Source organism: Muntiacus reevesi, chromosome 3 (genome assembly GCF_963930625.1).
Source record: "Muntiacus reevesi chromosome 3, mMunRee1.1, whole genome shotgun sequence".
NCBI classification, from domain to species: Eukaryota; Metazoa; Chordata; class Mammalia; order Artiodactyla; family Cervidae; genus Muntiacus; species Muntiacus reevesi.
The window spans coordinates 87,669,760-87,692,959 of NC_089251.1; the positions used below are offsets into that span (position 1 = coordinate 87,669,760).

Genomic DNA, 23,200 nt, shown 5'->3' on the forward strand with positions numbered 1-23,200 from the left:
TAAATATAGTAAAATTATTTAAAGCTTGCCTGGTGGCTCAGATGGTAAAGAATCTGCCTATAACACAGGAGACACTTGTTTGATCCCTGGGTCGGGAAATTCCCCTGGAGAAGAAAAAGGCAACCCACTCCGATATTCTTGCCTGAAGAATTTCATGGACATAGGAGCCTGGTGGGCTAGAGTCCACGGGGTTGCAAAGAATTGGATATGACTGAGTGACTAACAAACAAGAAGAAACTTTGGAGTGCTTTCCTAGGTGGGGAACTAGAGGTGATTCCTTATTCAGGGATCTAGTCCTAGACAGGAAAACTTTAGAGTGAAATGTGTTGGCTGACCTCTTTTTCCAATTTGGCTTAAAGTGGCAAGATTGGTATGTATATATTTTTAAGAGGCTATTTGAGACTGAGTCCATTCGAGCTCTCAAAAGAAAGCATACTAGTTCCTTTAAGCCCAGAGGCATACTTCAGTTCAGTTCAGTCGCTAAGTTGTGTCCGACTGTTGGCGACCCCATGAATCACAGCACGCCAGGCCTCCCTGTCCATCACCAACTCCTGGAGTTTACTCAGACTCATGTCCATCAAGTCGGTGATGCCATCCAGCCATCTCATCCTCTGTCGTCTCCTTCTCCTCCTGCCCGCAATCCCTCCCAGCATCAGGGTCTTTTCCAATGAGTCAACTCTTCGCATCAGGTGGCCAAAGTACTGGAGTTTCAGCTTCAGCATCAGTCCTTCCAATGAACACCCAGGACTGATCTCCTTTAGGATGGACTGATTGGATCTCCTTGCAGTCCAAGGGACTCTCAAGAGTCTTCTTCAGCACCATAGTTCAAAACGGTCAGTTCTTCAGCACTCAGCCTTCTTTATGGTCCAGCTCTTACATCTGTACATGACTACTGGAAAAACCATAGGTTTGACTATATGGACCTTTGCTGGTAAAGTGATGTCTCTGCTTCTTAATACATTGTCTAGATTTGTCATAGCTTTCCTTCCAAGGAGTAAGCATCTTTTAATTTCATGGCTGCAGTCACCATCTGCAGTGATTTTGAAGTCCAAGAAAATAAAATTTGTCATTGTTTACACTTTTTCCCCATCTATCTTCTATGAAGTGATGGGACTAGATGCCATGATCTTTGTTTTTTGAATGTTAAGTTTTAAGCCAGTTTTTTCACTCTCCTCTTTCACCTTCATCAAGAGGCTCTTTAGCTCCTCTTTGTTTTCTGCCATTAAAGTGGTATCATCTGCATATCTGAAGTTGTTGATATTATATTAATAGCAAGACACAATTGGAAACACTGGTGATATTACCATGGCTTTGACAGAAATGTCATATTTGGGAATATACGTGAAATAAAGTATGCCTTAATTAACAAGCATCTTAAAGAGAATAACGTGTATATATTATGCCAGCTACTCTCAAATATTAAATGCCATACAGATAACTTTTGGAAAACCTGCAAAAAATAAATAAATAAATAAATCCATGCCTTAATACTGTGTTAAGAAAACTTTCAGTTAACAAAGCTGTCAGTGAGATTGCTTGTGCTTCCTGGAGTTTTATCTTTGCATGTGGCATTAGAATTGACCCACCTTCTCAGAGATCAGCACATAAATGTCTTTATGGTAAATAAAATCATTTTGTTGACTGGTACATAATGCTACCCCATTGTCTCTGTAGAAAGCAATAGATGAACCTTCTTTCTCTTTTCATTATGGAGTCAAGAGATCCATTTTAGCAGAATAGCAAGATACCCGGTGGCAAAGTCTTTGGGGAATCTTGATTCTTTGTGCAGGAGTATATGTAAACAGAGAGATGATTAGAAATCTATCAGTCACTTTTGGTGAAATGGCAGAGGACAGTGCAAACAGCGTTAGAGCACAACAGACATCCCTCAACCACTTAGTCCAAGCAGTATTGGCTAACAGGGCTGCCTTAGATTTTTTTGTTGGCTAAACAAAGAGATGTTTGTGCCATTGGTCACATTTCTTGTTGCACTCATATCAAAACCTGAAGAAAAATAGGTTATACACTTAGAAAAAAAATTGCAAAAAAGCTAAAAGAAGTATGGGAAACAGACCCTTTAAATAATCTGGTTGGAGTTCATCAGTAATAGGCAATTTTTTTCAGCTTCCTTACAGAGGATTATCATCGTCACAGTATGTGTTATTATTCTTTTCCTAGCTGTCAAGGTGCATGTGATATGTATTACTCTTTGCCCTAAGCTGACTGCTAAAAGCACATGTACAATGTTGGAGCAACAATTTGATATAATTGATAATATAACATAAAATGTTTACCCATCATCATATACCTCTGCATTTACTTTGTTCCATTAATTAATTATCTCCCCCATAATGAAAATAATTGGGCCTCCCTGGTGGCTCAGACAGTGAAGAATCTACCTGCAATGTGGGAGACCTAGGTTCAATCCCTTGGTTGGGAAGATCCCCTGGAGAAGGGAATGACTACCCACTCCAGTATTCTGGTCTGGAGAATTCCATGGACAGAGAAGCCTGGCAGGCTACAGCTCATGGAGTTGTAGTTGTTACTGAGAAACTCTCACTTTCACTTTCAATGAGAATAATTAGGCAACTCTTTTCCTACAAAAAATAAAAGGAGAGGAAGTCCTAGCACTGAGAGACCTGTGGGTAAGGAGCAACCACTCTGGCATCAAGGGACAAATATTTTTGTCATCACTGCTTTCTTTTCAAAGATTTTGTTTGATCAGAAAAGGGAAATGATGGTGGAAATATTCACGTATTGAGGCATGTGGAAGTCATTTTGGCTTATCCATGAATTAAATTAAACTTTATCCTAACTAGCACAGCCTGTTTTGTGACCTATTAAACATATGTTGTACATCTGCTTTAACAATAAAGAAAAAATTGGTCTGCATTGACCAGAGTGAAACTGTCCATTTAAAGATAAATGCCTCCCTTCCTAGGACACCAGTGCTGGTGATCCTTGGATGATAAGCCTTCTTTAACAGGTACCAGGGCTTTCCTGACTCCCTGTGTATGTGCTGACCTGTCTTTTTTGAAACTATGAAGAAATGTACTCTTGTCATGTTAGATTTTTTTTTTTTTCTTTCTGACAAGATATAAAACTTCCAAAAACCACGCTTTTCTGGAATGGTTTGTCAGAACTATCGGAGAGACTGCTTCCTGAACTGTAGTCCTCAGTTTGGCTCAAATAAAACCCTCTTTTATTATTATTGTTGTTATTGTCATCATTATTATTATAGATTGATTATTGATGATTTCTGTCACCAAGACATATCCCCAGGCATTGCCAAAAGGCTCCTGGGATGGGCATCATCTCTTCCCGGGTAAGAACTACTGTTTTATGTTGACCAATCATCCTAGTTTGCCCTGGACTGAGATATGTCAAGGCTTTAGTGCTAAAATCAAGACATCTGGAGGCAATCTGGGTTGATCAGTCACCCAACAAGTGGAATTCCATCTCCTGCTTAAATGGAGACTGTCGTGAGAGGGGCGTTGGTTGATCTCGTGGTGGTTGTCCTGCCAGTCTTCTGTTTCTCTAAGTTATTTCTCTAAGTTACATCTGCTTTTCTCCCTCCTTGTATCCTTCAAGGGGTATAGGGGAAATGACCTACCTCAGAGAGGCTGGCTGAGTAGAAGACCAGAGAGAATGCTGTTGCGTATGTGTATGTGTCAGAGAGAGGGAGAGAAAGAGCTGGGAGGGGCATTGGGGTGCTGGTGGTGGTGTCAGGTAGGTGATATGCATGTGTGTTTATACCAGTAGTTAATGGAGACTGGATGGGGAAGGTGTTCAGCTCGGTATTAATTCTGCCTATGACTATGAGACAGGCACATTTTATTTGGTACTGTATTTTAAAATATGTTTATGAGTTATTCTGACAGTTTAATCCATGGTGTTTCACTGAGAGAAACAAAAGGAAAACCTCAAAAATGGCTTGTTATGAGGATTATTTTTATTGTGCTGTGGAGAATACACTTACAACGAAAAAAAAAATTAGGTTGTCTGCCAATTTACAAAGCACTTCCCAAGTACGTCATCTATCCCTCAGCCTTTTGCTCTTGATGTCATTCATTTGCCCATTTACAGATGAAAATCAATGAGTTCTGAAAGCGAGAAGAGACCTGATGGAGTCAAAGGTCAGAGTTTGCATCTGAAGCACTGGACTCTGCCTCTTGTGGCTCCAGACTCCTCCAGGCTCTGGGAGAATGAGTCCTGCATGTTATGCTGAGTCTGGGTCTCTATAACTAAATGGTGAGATGACAAGTGTGGACTTGGAGGATGTGATTCATCTCTATTGCGATGACTGTGACTATGACTGTGGCCCGTCCCCCTTCTCTGTCTTCAAGTAGGGGATGAAGCAAGTTCCATGAGGGTGATGCCTAAGACACACAGTCATCTAGCACCAAGGCTATATCCACCGTGTCTTCCTCTGTGCTCTTGGACACAAGTGTTGGGGGTGTGATTTGCTGTATACGGTTGTTTGCATTTTCCTTGATTATGTAAACTGGTGGCTTGTGCCAAGAACTCTCTGTGCCCCGAAGCTCTAAGCTTGGTCCGTCCCATTGGCTGACTTCATTTCTTTTTTGGGGGAGGTGTATTTGTCAAGTTGCAGGGCAGTGATAACTGGCAGTACCTCTCGGGCGTGAGGTACCTGGAGTTCGGGGACAACCAACCCATTGACAATGACAGCAGATGAATTGGTTTTCTTTGTGAATGGCAAAAAGGTAAGCAGAAGCTGACTTTTCCTCTGGTTTCCCTGATCCTTGGGAGGGATGTTTGTCCTCTCTATTTTGGGTTCTCACTCACTTGTTCGCCTTCTCTCTCTTCCTTCAAAGCTATTCCTGAATTTGGGGTATCATTGGGGAGAGAAGACCTTCTCAGGTCTAGAACCCAGTTGAGATCCCCATGGGGCAGAGGAACGATGGGGAGGGAAGAGAGAAGAAGGGTATATGGGAGCACTCTCCTCCCCCGTGCTCCCAGCCTGTAGAGATGCTGGCACCAAGCTGAGAAAGGTAGACAGGGTTCTTGGTGAGATTGGAGGTCACCCACCCCACCTCTATTTCGGTGTTTAATCAAAAGTATCCGAAGGCTTTTGTTGCTCTCTTTACTGAGAAAAGGAACAGGAATGTGTTTTCTTGCTAATCTCAGGGTATAAAATGTACACAGCTTTGATTCTGAAATTTTATCCATATCAATGTAACAGCTAACTTGTGTGAGGACATATCCTGACATCTTGTTTCCTAAAGGGCATGGGTCCCCCCCCCACCCCACTCTTGGTTATATGTATAAATATTGCAAACCTCTTACTTTGATAAAAATTGCCCACTTGGATCAACTTCACTGGTGTTCATAGGGACCTAGGAAAAGTGGGGTTGGAATGGGGCAGAGGAGAGTCTTATGACATGGGTACCAGTCCTTGCAGCACCAGAAGGGTAAGAACCTTTGCAGATTTTAATGCAGGTGAAGGGAGAGAGCTGTAAGCACATCACATTTTCTCCGTTATCCACTTGCCCTCCCTCCACCGGTGCTGAGGTGCTCAATTCAGCTCCCTGATTGTGAATGAAATGGACAGTAAAAGAGTAGCCGTGGTTGCACATTGTGAATGGCCATGTGGATTTTATGAGTGAGGACCAAACCCAGGAGTCAGAGCAATTTTGTTTTGCAATATTGGCAATTTTAAGTTGAGAAGCTAGGCGACTTTGGAGGCAGTTTTCAAGAATTAAAATGCAGCTAGTGCTTAAATTGTCAGGGTGTGTTTGGGTGACTTGCAGGGGAATGCCGTGAGCTGTTGCAATGTAAGGGGCTTCCAAGGAGGTCAGATTCAATTTCAGTGGTATCAGCGGGTGGCCCTGGGGAAGGAGGTCACCCGTGCTCTTCCAGGTGCAGAGTGATTTCTCTGTGTTGACTTCCTTTCAGCAAACTAAGATGTAGGGCAAAGCTTCGATGTTGGTGGTTGTAAAGATTTCTGCAGCCAAGAATTCCAAAAACACTGTCACATGCAGCAGTTACACTGGAGAGATTTAAGAAACAGTTGCTGAATAGGTTTTCTTCACATATTACTTACACAGAGGCATCTTCTGTGGCATTCTTCTAAGTGATTTTTGTAATGGGTGAGCAGTGGATTCAGTGACTTAACTCAAAGGTTTGATTATTTATGAAGCCATCAATTCACATGTGACAGTGCAAGGTTCTTTCTTTGGGGATGGTTGCTGTGATGCACCAAATCTAGAAAGCAGCATTTCAAGGTCAGTCTGATTTGTTGAAAGTTGTTTCCCTGTGTATTTTATTTTCACCTTAGGAAAGCAATTTAAAATTTTTTAGATGGTATTATTGCATCAAACCCTACCATCTCTTGAAACTTCCACTACCGTAAGTTTCTGTTTTGAATATTGGTGCATTTAATTTTGTAAACGTGGACTTTTGAGAATCTGCTGGAAAGGTGGTGAGAAAAGATGAGGAGTGATGAGGTGAAAACAGTGCTGTAAAAATTGGACCAAGCAAGGAATTCCCAGTCAAACAGAGGCAGTTGTTTCTTCCCAATTCTATTCCCAAGATGTTCTAGATCTTTCTTTACCAGACACTGTGCAAGGAGGTTACCAAAGAAGCTGACGGGACTTGCTGACTCACTCTTAAATATGCACTTCCTCCTCTTCCTATTTCAGACCACTGTCTAGGACTTTTGTCTTCCCTCGCTGTGATCCTGGAGAGGGTGTAAGACACAAATGATCAGATACCTCCAGAGCCTTCTGTGGTGGTGACAGGCCTTGGTGACTATGGCTTCCACTTCCTCTGATTTAAAGTCAGAGTCAAAGGGAAAGAGTTGCCCAGTATTTTGGTATCACTGTAGTGATCATGCTTTTGGCTGGATTCCTTTTTTTTTTTTAATGTATTTTTAATAGGAGGATAATTGCTTTACAATTTGTTCTGGTTTCTGCTATATGACAATGTGAATCAGCTCTAAGTATACATATGTCCCCTCCTTCCTGAGCTTCTCTTCCAACTGCCATCCCACCCCTCTAGGTCATCACAGAGCACTGAGCTGAGCTCCCTGCACTGTACATCCGCTTTCCACTAGCTATCTACCTTACACACGGTGGTGCATACATGTCAGTGTTACCGTCTCGATTTGTCCCACCCTACCCTTCCTCCGCTGTGTCCACAAGCCCATTTTTTTTTTAATTTAGAAATTTATTCTGTTTAATCCACAAGCTTTATATAGCTTTAGTTTAAAAAAAAAAGAAACAAAAGCGAAACAAAAACAGTGAAAACAAGACACTATTTCAAAGTCTGGGCCCTTCCAGCTTTCCAAATACAAGAGCTCTGAAAGTTGTATATACCGACTGGAACAAGGCAAAATTATGAATGGAGCCATGACATTTCATAAAACAAAATTTTATGTAACTGAAGGATCCTTCCTGGGGCTAGTTAATTGCCTTTACAAAAAAAAGAGAAAAGAATGAAATTCCAGTGTTCCAAATCAACTTGTTACACATCTATATAAACCCACAGTGTCCTGGCAAACAACATGCTTTCATTTTCTGTCTCATCTTAAAGCTCGAATCCTGATTCATTTCAGCAGAGACTCCACAGGCAACAGGAAAGATTGTGGCATTAAAATATTCATTTATACTTTTGTGGTAGTTCAACAGTGGTCTTGTTTCTGGGCAAGCTTGCAAACCATCAAGGTTGAAAGCATCATAACTAAAATGGGTGCTAAGACTCAAATGAGAAAAATGAAAAAGGAAAGAAAAAGTAGAAAGAGAAACCTCTGGGAATAGCCAGGGGTATTTAAAGGAACCATAAGAATGCCAATGATATTTAAACCTCCCTTTTTAAAAAGGGGATTTTTCTTTTTTGGCTTAAAATATTTCAGTCTAAACAAATTCATGTCAGCTGTCAATGAAAGAATGTCACTAATACACTGTGGACACCTTTTGCAGTGTAAATCCATGCCCTTTTTTTTTTACATGGTGAACTTCAACCTAGCAATTATTACAACAAATGTTATAGTCTAAAGCTCAAACACATTTTAGCAATTTTGAAATTGAATTGCGTACAAACCAAATAAAATTTACATCATAACAAACATTTCCATCTAGGACTGTGGGTACACTTGAGCCTTCCGCATTGATCTCAGGGCCTTTTCACTCAGGTGCTTTTCTAAGTCATCAAGGTTATCTTCAGCCTCACTTTCAGTCTCCTTCTTAGGCTCTGGCTCTGGCTCTGGCTCATCCTGTGCTGATGTGGTTGTGGGAGCAGCCACGGCTGCAGGGGTTACGGCAGCTGCAGCCGCAGCAGCTACGGCCTTCTCCTTCTTGTGTTTTTTGTGCTTCTTGTGCTTCTTATCCTTTTTGTGTTTCTTGTCCTTCTTTTTCTTCTTTTTCTTTCCACCTCCTTCTGGGTCTGAATTCCTTGCCGGTGATGCACAAGCCCATTCTTTATGTCTGCATTTCTGCTCCTGGTTGTCGGGGTGAGGGTGGGGGTTGGTGCTGGATTCTTGTTATTCAAACAGTCGCTCTCTGGTTAGTGGAGATATTGACCCCTGGAGAAGTCTAGAAAATTCTGCATGGAGGGTACAGCTGAAAGTGTCCAGGAGTGACGCCCACGAGAAGCAGCAGTCAGTAATAAGTCAAAACTCAGTCACATACCCACCTACCCCGCCTTGTTATCAACATTTACAAGCTCCTCCCAGGCCTGAGGCTGTGGGACACACATGCATGAGAGAAACACAATCTCTAAGACCAGGCATTTACCATTTGGGAGCTAATGAGCAGGTTGGCAAAGTGGATTGTGATCAGGTAAATTACCATATTCCAAAATGTATTTCAAAGACAAGTATCCCCTCAGGCTCCGACGGACCAAATAAAGATGTTTTGTTTTGTAAAAAGAAAAAAAAAAAAAAACAAAGACAAATATCCCCACAAGATGCTCTTTTTAGATATTAGATATTCTTACACCACTTTGTTGGCACATTGTAGGTGCCCAGTTAATGTGGAAAGGATGAATGGATGGATATTAAAACCCTGAGAAATCCTCTACTAAAGAAATTTATTTTTCAAACTTTGAACTTTAAAAGTTAAACTTATAAGGAAGTTGCAAGAAGAATACAAAGAAATACTTGCTAAATGAATGCCAGCAAAATGATATATAGGTACATAGATATAGAGATTTTTAAGTACATAATTTTATATATTTAAATATGTAATTAATTGGAATGAACATATAAAGTATAAAATTTTATTTATGAACAATTGAATATAAATTTCAGATATCATACTTCTTTCTCCCTTAAACTAAGAATAAGGGTATTCTTACATAGCCACAATCTATTTATAAAAATCAGGAAATCTAGTGTTACTATATCATTATTATCCAATCTCTAGACTTTATGCATCATTATTCCAATTTTCCTAAAAATGTAATTTATAGCTTTCTTTCCACAATCCCAGGACCCAGGATCATGCCTTTTACTTAGTTCTCAAGTCTGTTTTTGTTGTTGTTATTGTTCAGTCACTAACTCATCTCCGACTCTTTGTGACCTTATGGACTGCACATGCCAGGCTCCTCTGTTCACCACTATGTCCCAGAGTTTGCTCAAGTTCATGTCCATTGAGTTGATGATGCCATCCAACCGCTGCCTCATCTTCTGTCACCCCCTTCTAGTCATGCCCTCAATCTTTCCCAGCAACAGGGTCTTTTCCAATGAGTTGGCACTTTGATGGCGGTTGGGAGAGAGGCTCAAGAAGGAGGGGATATGTGTATCAGGTGGCCAAAGTATTGAAGCTTCAGCTTCAGCATCAGTCCTGCCAAAGATTGTTCAGGGTTGGTTTCCTTTAGGCTTGACTGGTTTAATCTCCTTGCTGTTCAAGGGACTCTCAAGAGTCTTTTCCGATACCACAGTTCAAAAGCGTCGATTCTTTGGCACTCAGCCTCCTTTATGGTCCCACTCTCACATTTATACATGACTACTGGAAAAAAACGTAGCTTTTACTATATGGACCTGTGTCAGCAAAGTGATGTCTCTGCTTTTTAATACTCTGTCTAGATTTGTCATAGATTTTCTTCCAAGGAGCAAGTGTCATTTAATTTCAGATACCTTCTCCTCCTAATTCAGGAACACGTGGGACTCCTAGTACAGGTTTCTCTAAAGAAATTCTTATCACACGTCTGTGTGTGTGTGTATGTATGCTAAGTCACTTAAGTCATGTCTGACTCTTTGTGACCCTATGAACTGTAGCATCCCAGGCTCCTCTGTCCATGGGATTCTCCAGCCAAGAATACTAGAGTGGGTTGCCATGCCCCCCTCCAGGGGATCTTCCTGACCCAGGGATCGAACCCTCATCTCTTCTGTCTCCTGCATGGGCAGGCAGGTTCTTTACCACTAGCGCCACCTGGGAAGCCCCTTATGACACACGCTCTCCTCTTACTCACCCCAATCATCCAAACCCTATTGTGCTTGATGATGCAAGAAGAGAAGTGAAACAGATTTTTACCGATTTCCTTCTATGATTTCCATCAGGACCTGGCACTGAACTCTGTAAGACAAACTTTCCATCTTATTGAACATTCTGTTCATGGGCCTTTGGTTTGAGACTTTTCCTCCATTTCTAACCTATGCTAGTGTTGTTGATTGTGATAACCCAATTTACAGTACTCTGCTATGATCACAGGCCGACCAACTGGCCACCTACTGCCTAAGAGTCTACTCTCCAGGAGACAAAGCCAGAGGTCTGTCCCTGGCATACACAGATGTTATCCAGCAGCTGGAAATGAAATGACATGCTTAACTCAAAGGGGACTTTGCCTTGATCAGCCCAGCATGGTAGGTGCCACACTTACGTGCCCTGTCATGGGTCCAGAGCTGAGCATGAATGCAGAATTTTAGAATTGCAGGATGTTAGCTTGCACACAATTTGGCTTGCAGCTAATATGTTTGTCTTATGGAATGGTCAAGAAAAATACCTTCATTTTCATGATATGTTTAATACACCTCCATTAACTCTGCAAATTCTTGGGTGAGACAATGGCTAAGTATATGTTTGATATAGTTTTCTTTTGTGTTTGTTTTTTATAGGTGGTGGAGAAAAATGCAGATCCAGAAACAACCCTTTTGGCCTACCTGAGAAGAAAGTGTATCCTGACTTTGGAGTGGGGGTGAGGGAGAGGGGCCACTGGGGACTCATTCTCTGGGCCTTAGGCCACTTGCTGGTAACTGGTCTGGAGGCCAGGAGAACAGAGAAGAGCGCTGGATTAGGGCTCTGGATCTCTGCATTTTAGCTGCAACTCTGTCACTTGGCAGCTGTCTGACCTCGGGAAGTCTGTGGGTCTGAATTTCTCAGCTGCCAAATAAGAATGTTGTCCTTAATATTCTTCAAGGTCTCTTGCATTTAAGACTCCAGTAATGCTAAAATTTAATCTTGGGCCTGTAAAACAAACAGCTCCAAAAGGCGCTCCTTAGCCCTGACCAGCTTCACGGCCTTTCCCTTCCCCACCAGGAAGAATGTGTGGAGGGTGGGAGCCTGCCTCAGCAGACCTTTGTTAATACAGGAATGGGCTTCCCATGGAGGCTTTCAAGCTATGCAAAGCGAAAGGGAAAGTCAGAGGAGGGGGTATTCTGGGGGAAAGGGATGCCTGAGGTGAGAATCCTGAAGAGGCACCATCCACTGTGGTAACGGCAGGTGCTGGGAAGCATGGGGTGGGGGACTCCTGGGGGGTAGGGTGTTGCTCTGCCCCCAGTGTGGGGAGGGCTTCTGTAAGATCCTGCATCCCTTTTGTTCTTTCATAGTAGGAAAGGATTCTGAGACCCTGGAACAAGAACAACAGTAAAGACAATAGGAGCTAACATCTAATGGGCACTTGATCATGTACAGGCAGAGTTCAGGAGATTTGTGTAGGCTGTCTCACTGACTCCACAGCGATCCCTTTGACAGAGGAGGAGGTGAGGCTGGGTGTGTTCAGGCACCTGCCTCCCCCACCTCACGTATTCTGCACACGTGCTGGGAGGCCTGGACTGAAGCCCAGCGCCACGGTCTGAAACTCCCACCCACCACTGGAAACTTGCTAGGGGTCTGCTGTAGAGTGATGCCCATCCTGACCTCTGTCAACAAACCCCTGAGGCTCCCAGAGGTGGGGATGTCTTGTGGCTCTTTCCAGTGATGTATTTTGGAATAACAAAAAGATGTCTCAACACCCACAGAAGCCAGCCTGGAATCCATGGCCTTCCCTCTTGATTTTTCACCTCCTATAAGAGAGTGGCTGGCTCTAGTGTACTTTGTCCTGGATTTTTGACCTGGAGAGGGCAGGTCTGGAGGTTCACAGTTCATGGACCTGATGGTGCTTTTGTAGAGGCAGAGTCACTCAGTAGGATCAGGGAACTTCATGAAACTCCATTTCCAGCCCATCTACCTAGGCAGCTAGGGAAGAGAGGCTCATTATTAGATTGTTGGCATCAATTTTTAGTTTTCTAATAAGATTGTGAAGACCCAGAGGGCTAAGAAGTTCCTGATCATAGCATTGGTTGGTTTAAATGCCAATTCTCAAATAAAACCCAACCCTGAAAGATGGCTTCATGTAAATATGCAGTTCTCATGGCTTCTTGCTGCCTGTGTTGAGAGTTTATTTGTCAGAGTTCCAGGCAAGAGAGAAGACTCTAACCTTGACTTCTACCTTGGCTTCCAGAAAGATCCCCAGGCTAGCAGAAGACCTCTAGACTACTTTGGGCTGCTTCCTTTCATCCTCATGAGCCCCAAGAGTGATCTCAACTGCTAATCTCATAGGTCCAGACTAGTGAAAGGAAAAACTCCAGATCTAGAGCGCCCTCTTCAGCTGTACATTAAAAGAGGCAGCAGCATGGTGAAGGAGAAGACCCCAAATCCGGAATTAGAGGACTGTGTTTGGGCCCTAACACTCAAAGTAACTGACTGTTATCTTGCAGGGCTTACATTACGTCTTGGATCTCAGTCTTTCCTCCTTCTTTCCTTCCTTCCCTCCCTCCCTCCTTTTTCTTTCTTTCTCCCTCCCTCCTTTCTTTCTTTCATTTCACTGTTTCTTAGAGCAGTTCCTGCCCTACCTGCTAACCAAATTATTGTGAACTTCAAACATGGGCATGAGTGCTTTCCAAGTAGAAGATGCTCTATCATTGTTAACTATTAACTTTATCTTAAAATTAGGGAAATAACCAGGGGATAAGAGACTCAGTTCTCTCCATCTTCAGCAGGAAACTGAAAGGCTTGGAGGCCTGGGGGCCTGAAGGAGAAGCAGCAGTGGAGCTGGTGTGTCCCGTGGGAAAGAGGCCACCGTAATTGCTGTTCTCCAAAGCAACCTATTAGTTAGGCACTTTGCAAACTTCAAAAAGTATCAGAGTCTTAATTTCTCCCAGGACATAAGAGGTGTCTCCAATATTGGCTTTTGACCCCCAAAATATCCTCATTTTAATTTCCTTTCACATATCTGATGGGATGGATATTCAGAAGCCCTTAATCCAGCTCTAATTTTGGTCCCCAGACTTCATCAGTCCAAGAGGTATGGTGAAGAAATGAGGGAAGCTGAACTCAGTAAGTCCCGTACTGGCCTGAGTGGCTTCCTTGCATGCCCACCTGGGGTGAAGTCAGGATTGCCCCACATGCTCCATCTTTGAGGCACCTGATTCAGCTGCCCTGTGAGCCCACCAGTTTGGGGGCCTGTTAAGACCACACTTAGAATACTGTGATCCCAAGAAGATCTCCAGGTCTAGAGAGCAGTGGCACTCCAGTCCCAGGGGATGATACATGGGTGCCAGGGCCTTTCCTCCTCTGCACGTGGAGCTGGCCCCATCCCTTCCTCCCTGGGTTGCAGGGCAGCCTCTCTGAGTGGGAGGCCGTTTGAGCCTGCTGCCTCCAGGGATGAGGGGACTGAGCCTGTGTGTGGATGGATGGCTCTTCACTTGCAGCTCAGCCCAGGCATTTCCCAGCAGGCCAACAAAGACTTTTTTCTTTGAGTTCATACTCCTTAACCCTTGACCTTCCAGTGGGGCTGAGAGGAACCAAGCTGGGCTGTGGAGAAGGGGGCTGTGGGGCTTGTACAGTGATGCTCTCCAAGTATGATCGTCTCCAAGACAAGATCATGTATCCTTTGTTTGCTGGCTGATTGCCTTTGGGGACTAGGATGCAGGTGTCAGCTTTTGAGTGATGGTGTGTCTGTGTGTATCTGTGTGTATGTGTGTGTCTGTATGTGTGTGTATGCACACATGTGGGTAAACCCCTGTATTCCTGAATAGGCTTTGATCATGACTAGGGATATAATACAATGATGTCTTAGGGAACATCTTCTTGGCTTTTAAATATGGACAAGATTCTCCACTGTTGATAAAATCAGCTTTCTAAAAAATTCAGACTCATTTCACATCCCATGAAATCCTTCAGTAGGCTTCCATAGCCCCCAATCTAAATTTTTTGCTCAACATGTGAGGTCTTTCAATTTGCCCCACCTTTCCTCTCCAGTTTTCTTTCTCTCCATGGGTCCAGCACTCTGCTCATGCAGAAACAGTTATGAACTCCAATGCTCCATGTCCACTCATTTTTTGGTCTCTGCACAAGCTGTTTCCCACCTTGAATGTCCTTTTTTCAAGGACTTCTCCACCTGACTAACTCTTATTAACACCTTGCTGCTGCTGCTGCTGTCACTTCAGTCATGTCTGACTCTGTGCGACCCCATATCACCTCCTCCAGGAAGGCTTCCTTGACCTCCTAAGATTGGGTTAGGAACCCTTTGTGCTAGTTCTTTGGTGCCACATACACAGCCTTCCTGCAACCCTTACCATAAGATATTTAAACTGCATCTTCATACTGGTTTCTGCTTTCCTGAGTTGAAGGCAAGCTATTAAAGGACAGAGTTTTTGTCTAATTCACCTTTATTTCCTCAGCCCTCAGCAGGGTGCCTGGTATAAGGTTGGCCTTCAGTGACTGATGTTGGTTGCATGAGTGAGTGAGAGATGAGTAAAAGGATGGAGGTGGGGAGGCTCTAAGGGCAGTTCACCTGGGGGTTTTTGCCTCCCTCTCCACACAGATGAATGGGAGAAATGGAGGTGAGTGAAAACCGAGAAACAGAAGTGACAGGAGGTTCTGAAATTGAAGTGGCTAAGGGCTTCCCTGGTAGCTCAGTGGTAAAGAATCCTCCTGCAATGCGGTTTGATTCCTGGATTGGGAAGATCCCCTGGAGAAGGGACAGGCTACCCACTCCAGTGTTCTTAGGCTTCCATGGTGGCTCAGTCAGTAAAGAATCTGCCTGCAATGCAGGACACTTGGGTTCGATCCTGGGTTGGGAAGATCCCCTAGAGGAGGGCATGGCAGCCCACCCCAGTATTCTTCCCTGGAGAATTCCCATGGACAGAGGAGTCTGGCGGGCTACAGTTCATAGGATCACATGACTGAGCAACTAGCATGTAGAGGAAAAGGGACTCATTAGACCTGGGACCTCCCAGAGGCTTCCTCTTAACTCAGCCTCCAGGGTCTACCTGAATAAGAGGCAGCTGAAAGTGCCCCTGGCTTCCATGTTCCAGCCCAGAGGCCTAGGGTGCACCAGTTCGTGACCCCACAGGACAATGGGGGGGGGGGGGCTTGGGCCCTGGCCTGGGTGGAGAGATGAGGATCCCTGTGGAAAAGAGAACATAATGTAGAGTGAGGAGAAGTGACACGAAGCATCACGAATCTCTCAGACCCTGCACTCGGGTCCGCTCTGATGGCCTGAATGGTCAGTGGGATGACCTTAATCTGGGGTTCCAGCCACTTTTCTGCCAATGCCTGCCTGGCCCCCATCTGCTCCTTGCACCATGTGGCTGTGACGACTGTTGAAGGAATTGGAAGCACCAAGACGAGGCTGCATCCTGTGCAGGTAACCAGCAGCTCTTCCCAAGGCCGCAGGCTTGCTATGGATTGTTGGGATGAGGGCTGCAGCCTGAGGCAAGGAGGCATTCTGGCTGGCCACCCCCCTCCATTCCTTGTGGAGGTCAGGGGTTAGCTGTGAGGTGGAAAGAGGAGACACCCGAGCCTGAAGCTCCCTCCTGTGTTTGAGTGGCTGGTGACATTGCATGGCCCCGTGGGAACCATGAAATCAACTGGATCCGGTGGCTGCAGGTCCAGCTGTACCAGAGCTGGGGGAGGAGGGGCGGAGGACCTTCCTCTCTGTGCCCAAGTGTGCTTAGGAAGCCCCCTGCCTTCTCGGATTGAAGATTCCAAACGCTGTGTGCCTTTGATCAAAAGCCCACCTATTCCCTGCTCCCTTCCACAGTAATTCCATTGCACCTCTCACCTCCCACCCAGAGATCACTCAGATACAGGCTTGTTAAAATGGCAGTTAGCAAGGGCAGAGTCAGAGACACGTGGGTGTCTGACCAAGGCTTTCTCCCTGATGGTATCAGGCATCTGATGATGGGTTGAGATTGGGAACTCTTTGGGCAAGAGTGGGCAGTAGTCAGGGTTCTGTGGAGTGAGAAAGGGTGTTCGTAGATGAGGTGGGAGAGGCCCCACATCGAGCAGAGCACAGAGGAAGGAAAGGCCCCTGTTCCCAGTGCTCATGTTAAACTGAGGCAGGAGGTCTTTGGGAGGGTGTGATCACAGAGGGTGTCTGAGCCAGACCCTTTTCTTAATATTCCCTGTACCATATCATTTGGATCTTGCCTTCCTTGGGTCCCTGACATGAATCCTGGAGCCAGGGCTGCCAGTCGAGCAAGCTAATTATACCCCCAGAGGGAGCATCTCGGACCAGTCATGGGGGTCAGAGTGGGGTGAGGCGATATTACATCACCTGTGTGGCTTCGCTTCCTAGGCAGGAAAGTGGCAGGTTACTAAACTTGTCCAACCTGCAGCAGATGTAAGAGGGTTAATGAGGGCTTGTAATTTACTTTGAAACAAGTAGACGAAAGAAAGGAGCTGTTTAAACACAGAGATCACATCCCTAGAATCAGGGGAAAGTTCTCCCTTTCCAATGGTACAGAGCCTTATTCCCGATGCGCTTCTTTTGGCTCCAGATAAGCTTAGATTCCACTTTCCTTTGTCCATTTACGTTTTCCTCTGGGATTCTAAGACACCACATTTCCCCCCTCCCTCTGTGCTGGAACCACGTGCAGTTCCTTCTCAGCTCAGTCCCTAATTGCCACAGTGCCCTGGGCTCTGGCCTGGGCCCAGTCGCTTCTCCACCTTCACACTCTCCAGACATGAGTTTAAGGCCATCTTCATATCTTCAGCTTCAACCTCTCCTCAGAGATCAGACTCCGATTTCCAGCTGCCTACTTGAATCACTAAATGGATGCCTGATCTCAAACTTAACAAAAACTCTTTTCCCCCCCAAATTCGTTCTCCCCTGGTCTTCCTCCATCTGAATCAATGGCAAAGCATCCACCCAATTGCTCACGACAAAAATCTAGGAGTCCCCTGTGATGTTTTCATTCCCCGCACCCAGTCCATCCAGAATTAATAGCTGCTCTACCTCCAGAGTTTACAATGAAATCTTCATTTGTTTCTCTGTCTCCCCTACTACTGTTTCGTCCAACTCACATCCCCTCCCACCTAGGCCACGTCAGTGCCGTGATCCACGGTGTCTTCTCTTGCCCCCATAGCCATTATTCAATAGCTAGAGTGATTCTTTAAAAACACAAATTTGATCGTATCAAGCCCTGCTGAAATTCCCATAAAGGCTTCCCATCATCACACCCAGAATCACAATCAGGATCCCTAATCCTGGCTGTGAAGAGCTGCAGGCTCTGGCTGTTTCCTGTTCCCCCAGCTGACATCTCTCATCCCAGGGTTCCACCTGTCCTGGCCTTTCAGCAGATTTTCGCACTGTCTGTGGTCAGAGTCTTTCACTCACTGTTCCTTCTGCCTGGGTGACTCTCTTCCTTGTTCCAAATCATGTCATCAAGTTCACCTTAAAGGTCGCTTTATCATAATGGCTTTTCTTACCACTCCAAATAGCCACTAGTCACTCTGAGTCATGTCATCTTGTACTAATTCTCTATATAGCACCAACCTCCACCTCGAGTTTTCTTTTTGTTTTTTTCAGTATTTCCCTCACTAAGATGTGAGCTTTGTGAGACGAGGGACCTCATCTCTCTTCTGCATGTTCCATCCCCAGGACCTATACTATGCCTGGCACATAATAGATTCTCAGTAAATATTTCTCAAATGAATGATTATCCGAGCTAAGTGCTGGTGATAAAACATTCTAGCAATTTTACTTGACATAAGTTCCAAGAGAGATTCCCAAGAGATCAAAAAATAATGTAGATGAGGAGAATTTTGTTGTAATAAAGATCTGGCAGGTCTGAATGAAAATTCTGTGATGTTCAACGCTTTTAGTGAATTCTATAGCACACATTCCCCAATTCTTAAGTCTCCATCCATTGGGCTTCAAGAATTGCCTTCACTTAAGAATACAGTGGCAATCTAATTTGGAATAAAATGGATTCATTTGGTTGATTTTGGATTGTGGGGTAGTGAAGTTAAAAGAACCAGACACAGTTCTTGCATTCACCACGTGTGATCTTACACACATCTCTTAAATCTCTTAAATCTTCCTCCTCTGTCTTTAGTGAAGAAAATAATTCTAATTGCCGCTGTTCTTTGAGGGGGTATCCTATTAATAACTGCCATTGGTTAATAACATGCCAGGTATGATGGCTAAGTGTTTTACATGAATGATCTCACTGAATTCTCAGCACAGCTCTGAAGATAAGTGCTAGGGTAGTGCTAAACAAACAGACAAGGTTTAGGGAGGCTTGGTAATCTAGCCGAGGTCACAGCTGGTAAGTGGGAACACTAGGATTTGACCTTGTACAGTGCAGACTGTCAACGTGGACTGTCTTCAGTTGAGTCACGTAGGGAGCCTGGCAGGGGTTCTGCCAACACAGGTGTCTATGTCGTCTGCCCCTTTCAGGAGAGAATTGCCAAAAGTCATGGCTCTCAGTGCGGGTTCTGCACCCCCGGCATCGTCATGAGCATGTACACACTGCTTCGGAATCAGCCCGAGCCCACTGTTGAAGAAATCGAGGATGCTTTCCAAGGTATGGGCCTCGTGCAGGGCCCAGGAGGCAAAGGGCAAGTGGGTTTCGGAGGAGGGCAGGGCAGGGGCAGAGTAGAAGCCAGGAGTGAACTAGGAGTTCCAGGCACTTTTGAGAGAAAGGCTCAGGCTATCCCATCATGGTAGCTAAAATTTACTGGGAGATTGGCCCTTTCTTAATTTGAAGAACACTTGGTTGGTTTGAAGACCTTCTGGGTTTTCCTGCCTTAGTGTCCATCTTCCTGAGCTGTCTTCCTGACACCCCCTCTGTGCTGGCAAGGGTGACCTTGAGTGGCTGGCATGGGAGGAGGTCATCTGGGAAACTGCACAGAAGCCAATGACATGGCATCTGCCTTGGCAGCTTCCCCAGAGCAGGGTTCCAGGGGACAAAGGCCATGTATGAGGAAGGCGACCCTGATTCTGAGTCCTGGGCAGGGACTGGCTCCCCACTTTGCCTTCTGTGAATGGGCCCAGGTGGCTGGACCTGATATCTCTTCCTCTGAATTGAGTAGAGAAGGTTTCCCATCCATTCAATTTCTTTCAGTGCCTCATTTATTCCAATCAGTTATATGATGTCCGGTCATATGCCAGGCACTAGACAGGGTACAAGGACACAGGAATGGAAGATAGTCCCTCTTCTCAAGGAGTCCATGTTCTGAAGGGGAAGAAAGTTTATAATGTAGTTTGATAAGCTCACTGATAAAGCTTTGACTAGGAGTCACCATGGGAGGACTTAGGGGAGCACTTGATTCAATCTAAGCATTCTAGGAAGGCTTCCTGGAAGAAGTGGTAGATGTTTGGAAGTCAGGGGTACAAGTAAGAGGAGGATCATTCCAAGTAAAGAAAATAGAATATGTAAAGAGGGCATTTTACTGAGCTGGGAGCAAAGCCACAAACCCCTTAGCTGCCCTGGGGCCAGTGCTGACATTGCAGATTTTTCCTTGGCCCACAGGAAACTTGTGCCGCTGTACAGGCTACAGACCCATCCTCCAGGGCTTCCGGACCTTTGCCAAGGTGAGTGGGGGCTCCGGGACAGCAGTGGCCCAGTTCCTGAAGCAACAACACTCAGGAATCACAGTTGGGAGGGATGCCAAGGGCCTCTGGGTTACAGAGAAAAAAGATAAGATGGCCAACTATCAGAAACTTCTGCTGTAGGTACCTGGCAAGGGCGCTGGGCTTTGCCATTCTTATTTGGGGTGTGGGGAGAAGTGGTGGTTCTCATCAATAGCACGGAGACTTTCCTTCCAGGAAAGGCCTGGAGAGCTGGCTCCTGAAAGAAACATGCCACCTAAGAGCAAACTTCCTCCAGGGCGTTCGGGCTTGGCATCCTGCCTCGGTGCCTGGCCTGCTCAGCCCATGGTGTAGGTGCTGAATGTGACATTCAGTAACAACCCAGCCTGACTCAGCACTCGCGCCCCTCTTCCCTTGCCGTCCAGGCTGGTTTCCGCAGCTGGCACCCTGCTGGGTTTATGAAACTGCTAATTAGATCTCCAGACAGTGTGTGAAGCCCTGCAGTATTCGTGTAACTCTGAGTGACAAACCACAGCTGGGATGAACAGGCGCTGATTACATAAATGCAGACACACACCTGCCATACGGCAAGGAGGACGGAGAGCTGGCTTCCCTTTTTTGCTTAATCTCCCCAGATTTTACCTGATTCCCCAAATGGGTCAAGTCGATCCTAACTCCTATCAAACTGTCTCATCTCAATTTGATTCTGGGTCGAGGGGAGAGTCACAGACTCCTGTGTCTTTCACTGACCTTAGAGTTGGTACAGTGCAAAAAAAAGGAGTATTGTGTCCAAATAATCCAAAAGGGTGGAGGTGGGACCTCTAAGGATGGGAAACAGCACACCCTGGTGAATGCTGTTGATATTGAGGAACCAGGAAGTATGAATTTAAATGAAAGTGATTGAAAGCTTAGATTCAGTCTGCAGACCTGGGTTCAAAACCCTTTCCATCACTTAATTGATACATAATATTGGGCAAATTTCCTCATTTCTAAAATGGGGATTATAATAATACCTACCTTAAAGTGCTTGTGGGAAGAACTCCTTGTAAAGCTCTTAGAATAGTGCCTGGCACATCTTACATTTTCAGTAAATGGCAACATAAATTATGATGCTGGTACATTTTTTCCTGTTACCCAATATTTAATCTTCATTTACTGCTTAGGCTTCCCTGAGAACCATGGATTGTTAATCTTGTCTGTGTATTTACTTCATAGGAGCCTTCTCAAAGGAAGATAATCTGACCAACCCTACTATTTTCTCGAAAGAGAAGGACTTTTGAGTGTAGTTGGGAAGTATCCTCCTTCTGAGAGTCAGAGTTTTATTATTGTTATCACTCTAGAGCCATACCTCCCTCAATCCTGCTGCCTGGCAGCGTAGAGAAGAGTCAAGTAGAGCTGGGTGCTTTAAGTAGCCCAAGTGACTGGCACACAGAGTGTGCTCAGAAGCTCATGCATGTTACTCCCCGGAACCCCCAAGGCCCTCTTCAGAGCTTCTTAGCTCTTATTTTACACACAGTTCTAACAAACTCAGTTATCTAGTTTACATGACCACACTGGAAAAGAGTGAGGAAGGTATGCTGTAGGAAGGCAGCCTGTTCACAGCAAGAAATGATAACATCCATCTAGCAGCAAAGAAGGAAATGAGGAATCATAAAAATAATCTTGAGCCTAATCATTTTAGCCTGAGCTTCCCAGGTGGCACAGTGGTAAAGAATCTGCCTGCCAATGAAGGAGATGCAAGAGATGCAGGTTTGATCTCCGGGTTGGGAAGATCCCTTGGAGGAAGAAAATGCAATGTATTCCAGTATTCTTGTCTGGAAAAGTCCATGGATAGAGGAATCTGATTGGTTACAGTTCATAAGGTTGCAGAGTCAGACGTGATTGAGAAACTGAACATGCACACACCCAGAAAGAGGAAATCTCTCTGGGGGAAAACCCTAATCTTATCCAACCTCAGCAGACCTTGAGGGCAGTGACACATCATCATACATCACAAAAATTTATGTCATAAAAAACATCAGTGAATTATTAAGAAAAAAGATCTAAGTAAGAATACGCTGGTACTTTAATTATTTGTGAAACATACTTTTGTGAAATACATGCTGCCCCACAAGGACCAGGTGAGCAAGGCTGTTGCCTTACTGTATGCAGGACCTAGTATTCCCCTACATTACTCCTTCTCCAAAAAGAGAGATGAGAAGAGGCCCTCTTCTTTCTGCCCAAACACAGAGGGGAAAGGCAAAGTGTTGTTGTTTAGTCACTAAGTCATGTCCGATTCTTTGTAACCCATGGACTGCAACACACCAGGCTTCCCTGTCCTTTACTATCTCCTGGAGTCTGCTCAAACTCATGTCCATTGAGTCACTGATGCCATCCAACCATCTCATCCTCTGTTACTCCCTTCTCCTCTTGCCCTCAATCTTTCCCAGCATCAGATCTTTTCCAGTGAGTCGGCTCTTCATGTCAAGTGTCAAAGTATTGGAGCTTCAGCATCAGTCCTTCTAATCAAAGTTCAGGGTTGATTTCCTTCAGGATTGACTGGTTTGATCTCTTTGCAGTCCAAGGAACTCTCAAGAGTAGTGGGGAGGTAGAAAATAGACAGCTCTGAGATCCAGTGGTAAAGTAGTGACTACAGGAGGGGTCTGCAAGCAGGGTGGTTGAGGCAAGTCTGAGAAGGCTTGCAGGTTCCCAAAGGACCTTCAGCCTCCTTGGCCCTCTGAGAACTTCTTCGGGGACACCGATGAGCTGTGACTCATCGTTTAGTAAATGGTGGTATGAACGCTGTCTTCCACGATTAATGTAGAGAAGGGCTCCTCCCAACTACTCCCCTAGGAGCTGGCTGCTCTGGAAATGTGTCTAGGACTGAGCCTGGGAGTTTTCCCCAGTCTTGTAGAACTCCACGATTCTGTAGTGTCTTCTGGGGCCCTGAACTGAGACTTCTGCCTCCTTAGGGCAGATCAGTGAGATAAACACTCCCTTTCCCACCTTCAGTGCATTGGTTTTGGGATGTAGCAATCTGGGCTCTAGTTTGTGCTCCGTCGTTGGCATCTTAAGAGGTCTTGAGCAAGTCCCCTGTCCATAGGTGTTGGGTCAGCAGACCTGAACATAACCTCCCGAACAGGTACATGTTGAGGAATAGAGTGTGAACTTTCTGGCAAAA

At 44.9% G+C, this 23,200-nt stretch overlaps 1 protein-coding gene across 1 annotated transcript in view; it reads left to right on the forward strand.

Moving 5' to 3' along the window:
• The first annotated feature begins 4,682 nt into the window (after positions 1-4,682).
• The window catches only part of XDH (xanthine dehydrogenase), a 59,986-nt gene continuing 41,468 nt past the window's right edge, over positions 4,683-23,200 (forward strand). The window contains exons 1-6 of the mRNA XM_065927402.1: positions 4,683-4,724; positions 11,075-11,132; positions 14,006-14,102; positions 15,759-15,867; positions 18,907-19,033; positions 19,982-20,043. Coding sequence (XP_065783474.1) covers positions 4,683-4,724; positions 11,075-11,132; positions 14,006-14,102; positions 15,759-15,867; positions 18,907-19,033; positions 19,982-20,043 — 495 coding nt within the window. The remainder of the gene's footprint in view (positions 4,725-11,074; positions 11,133-14,005; positions 14,103-15,758; positions 15,868-18,906; positions 19,034-19,981; positions 20,044-23,200) is intronic.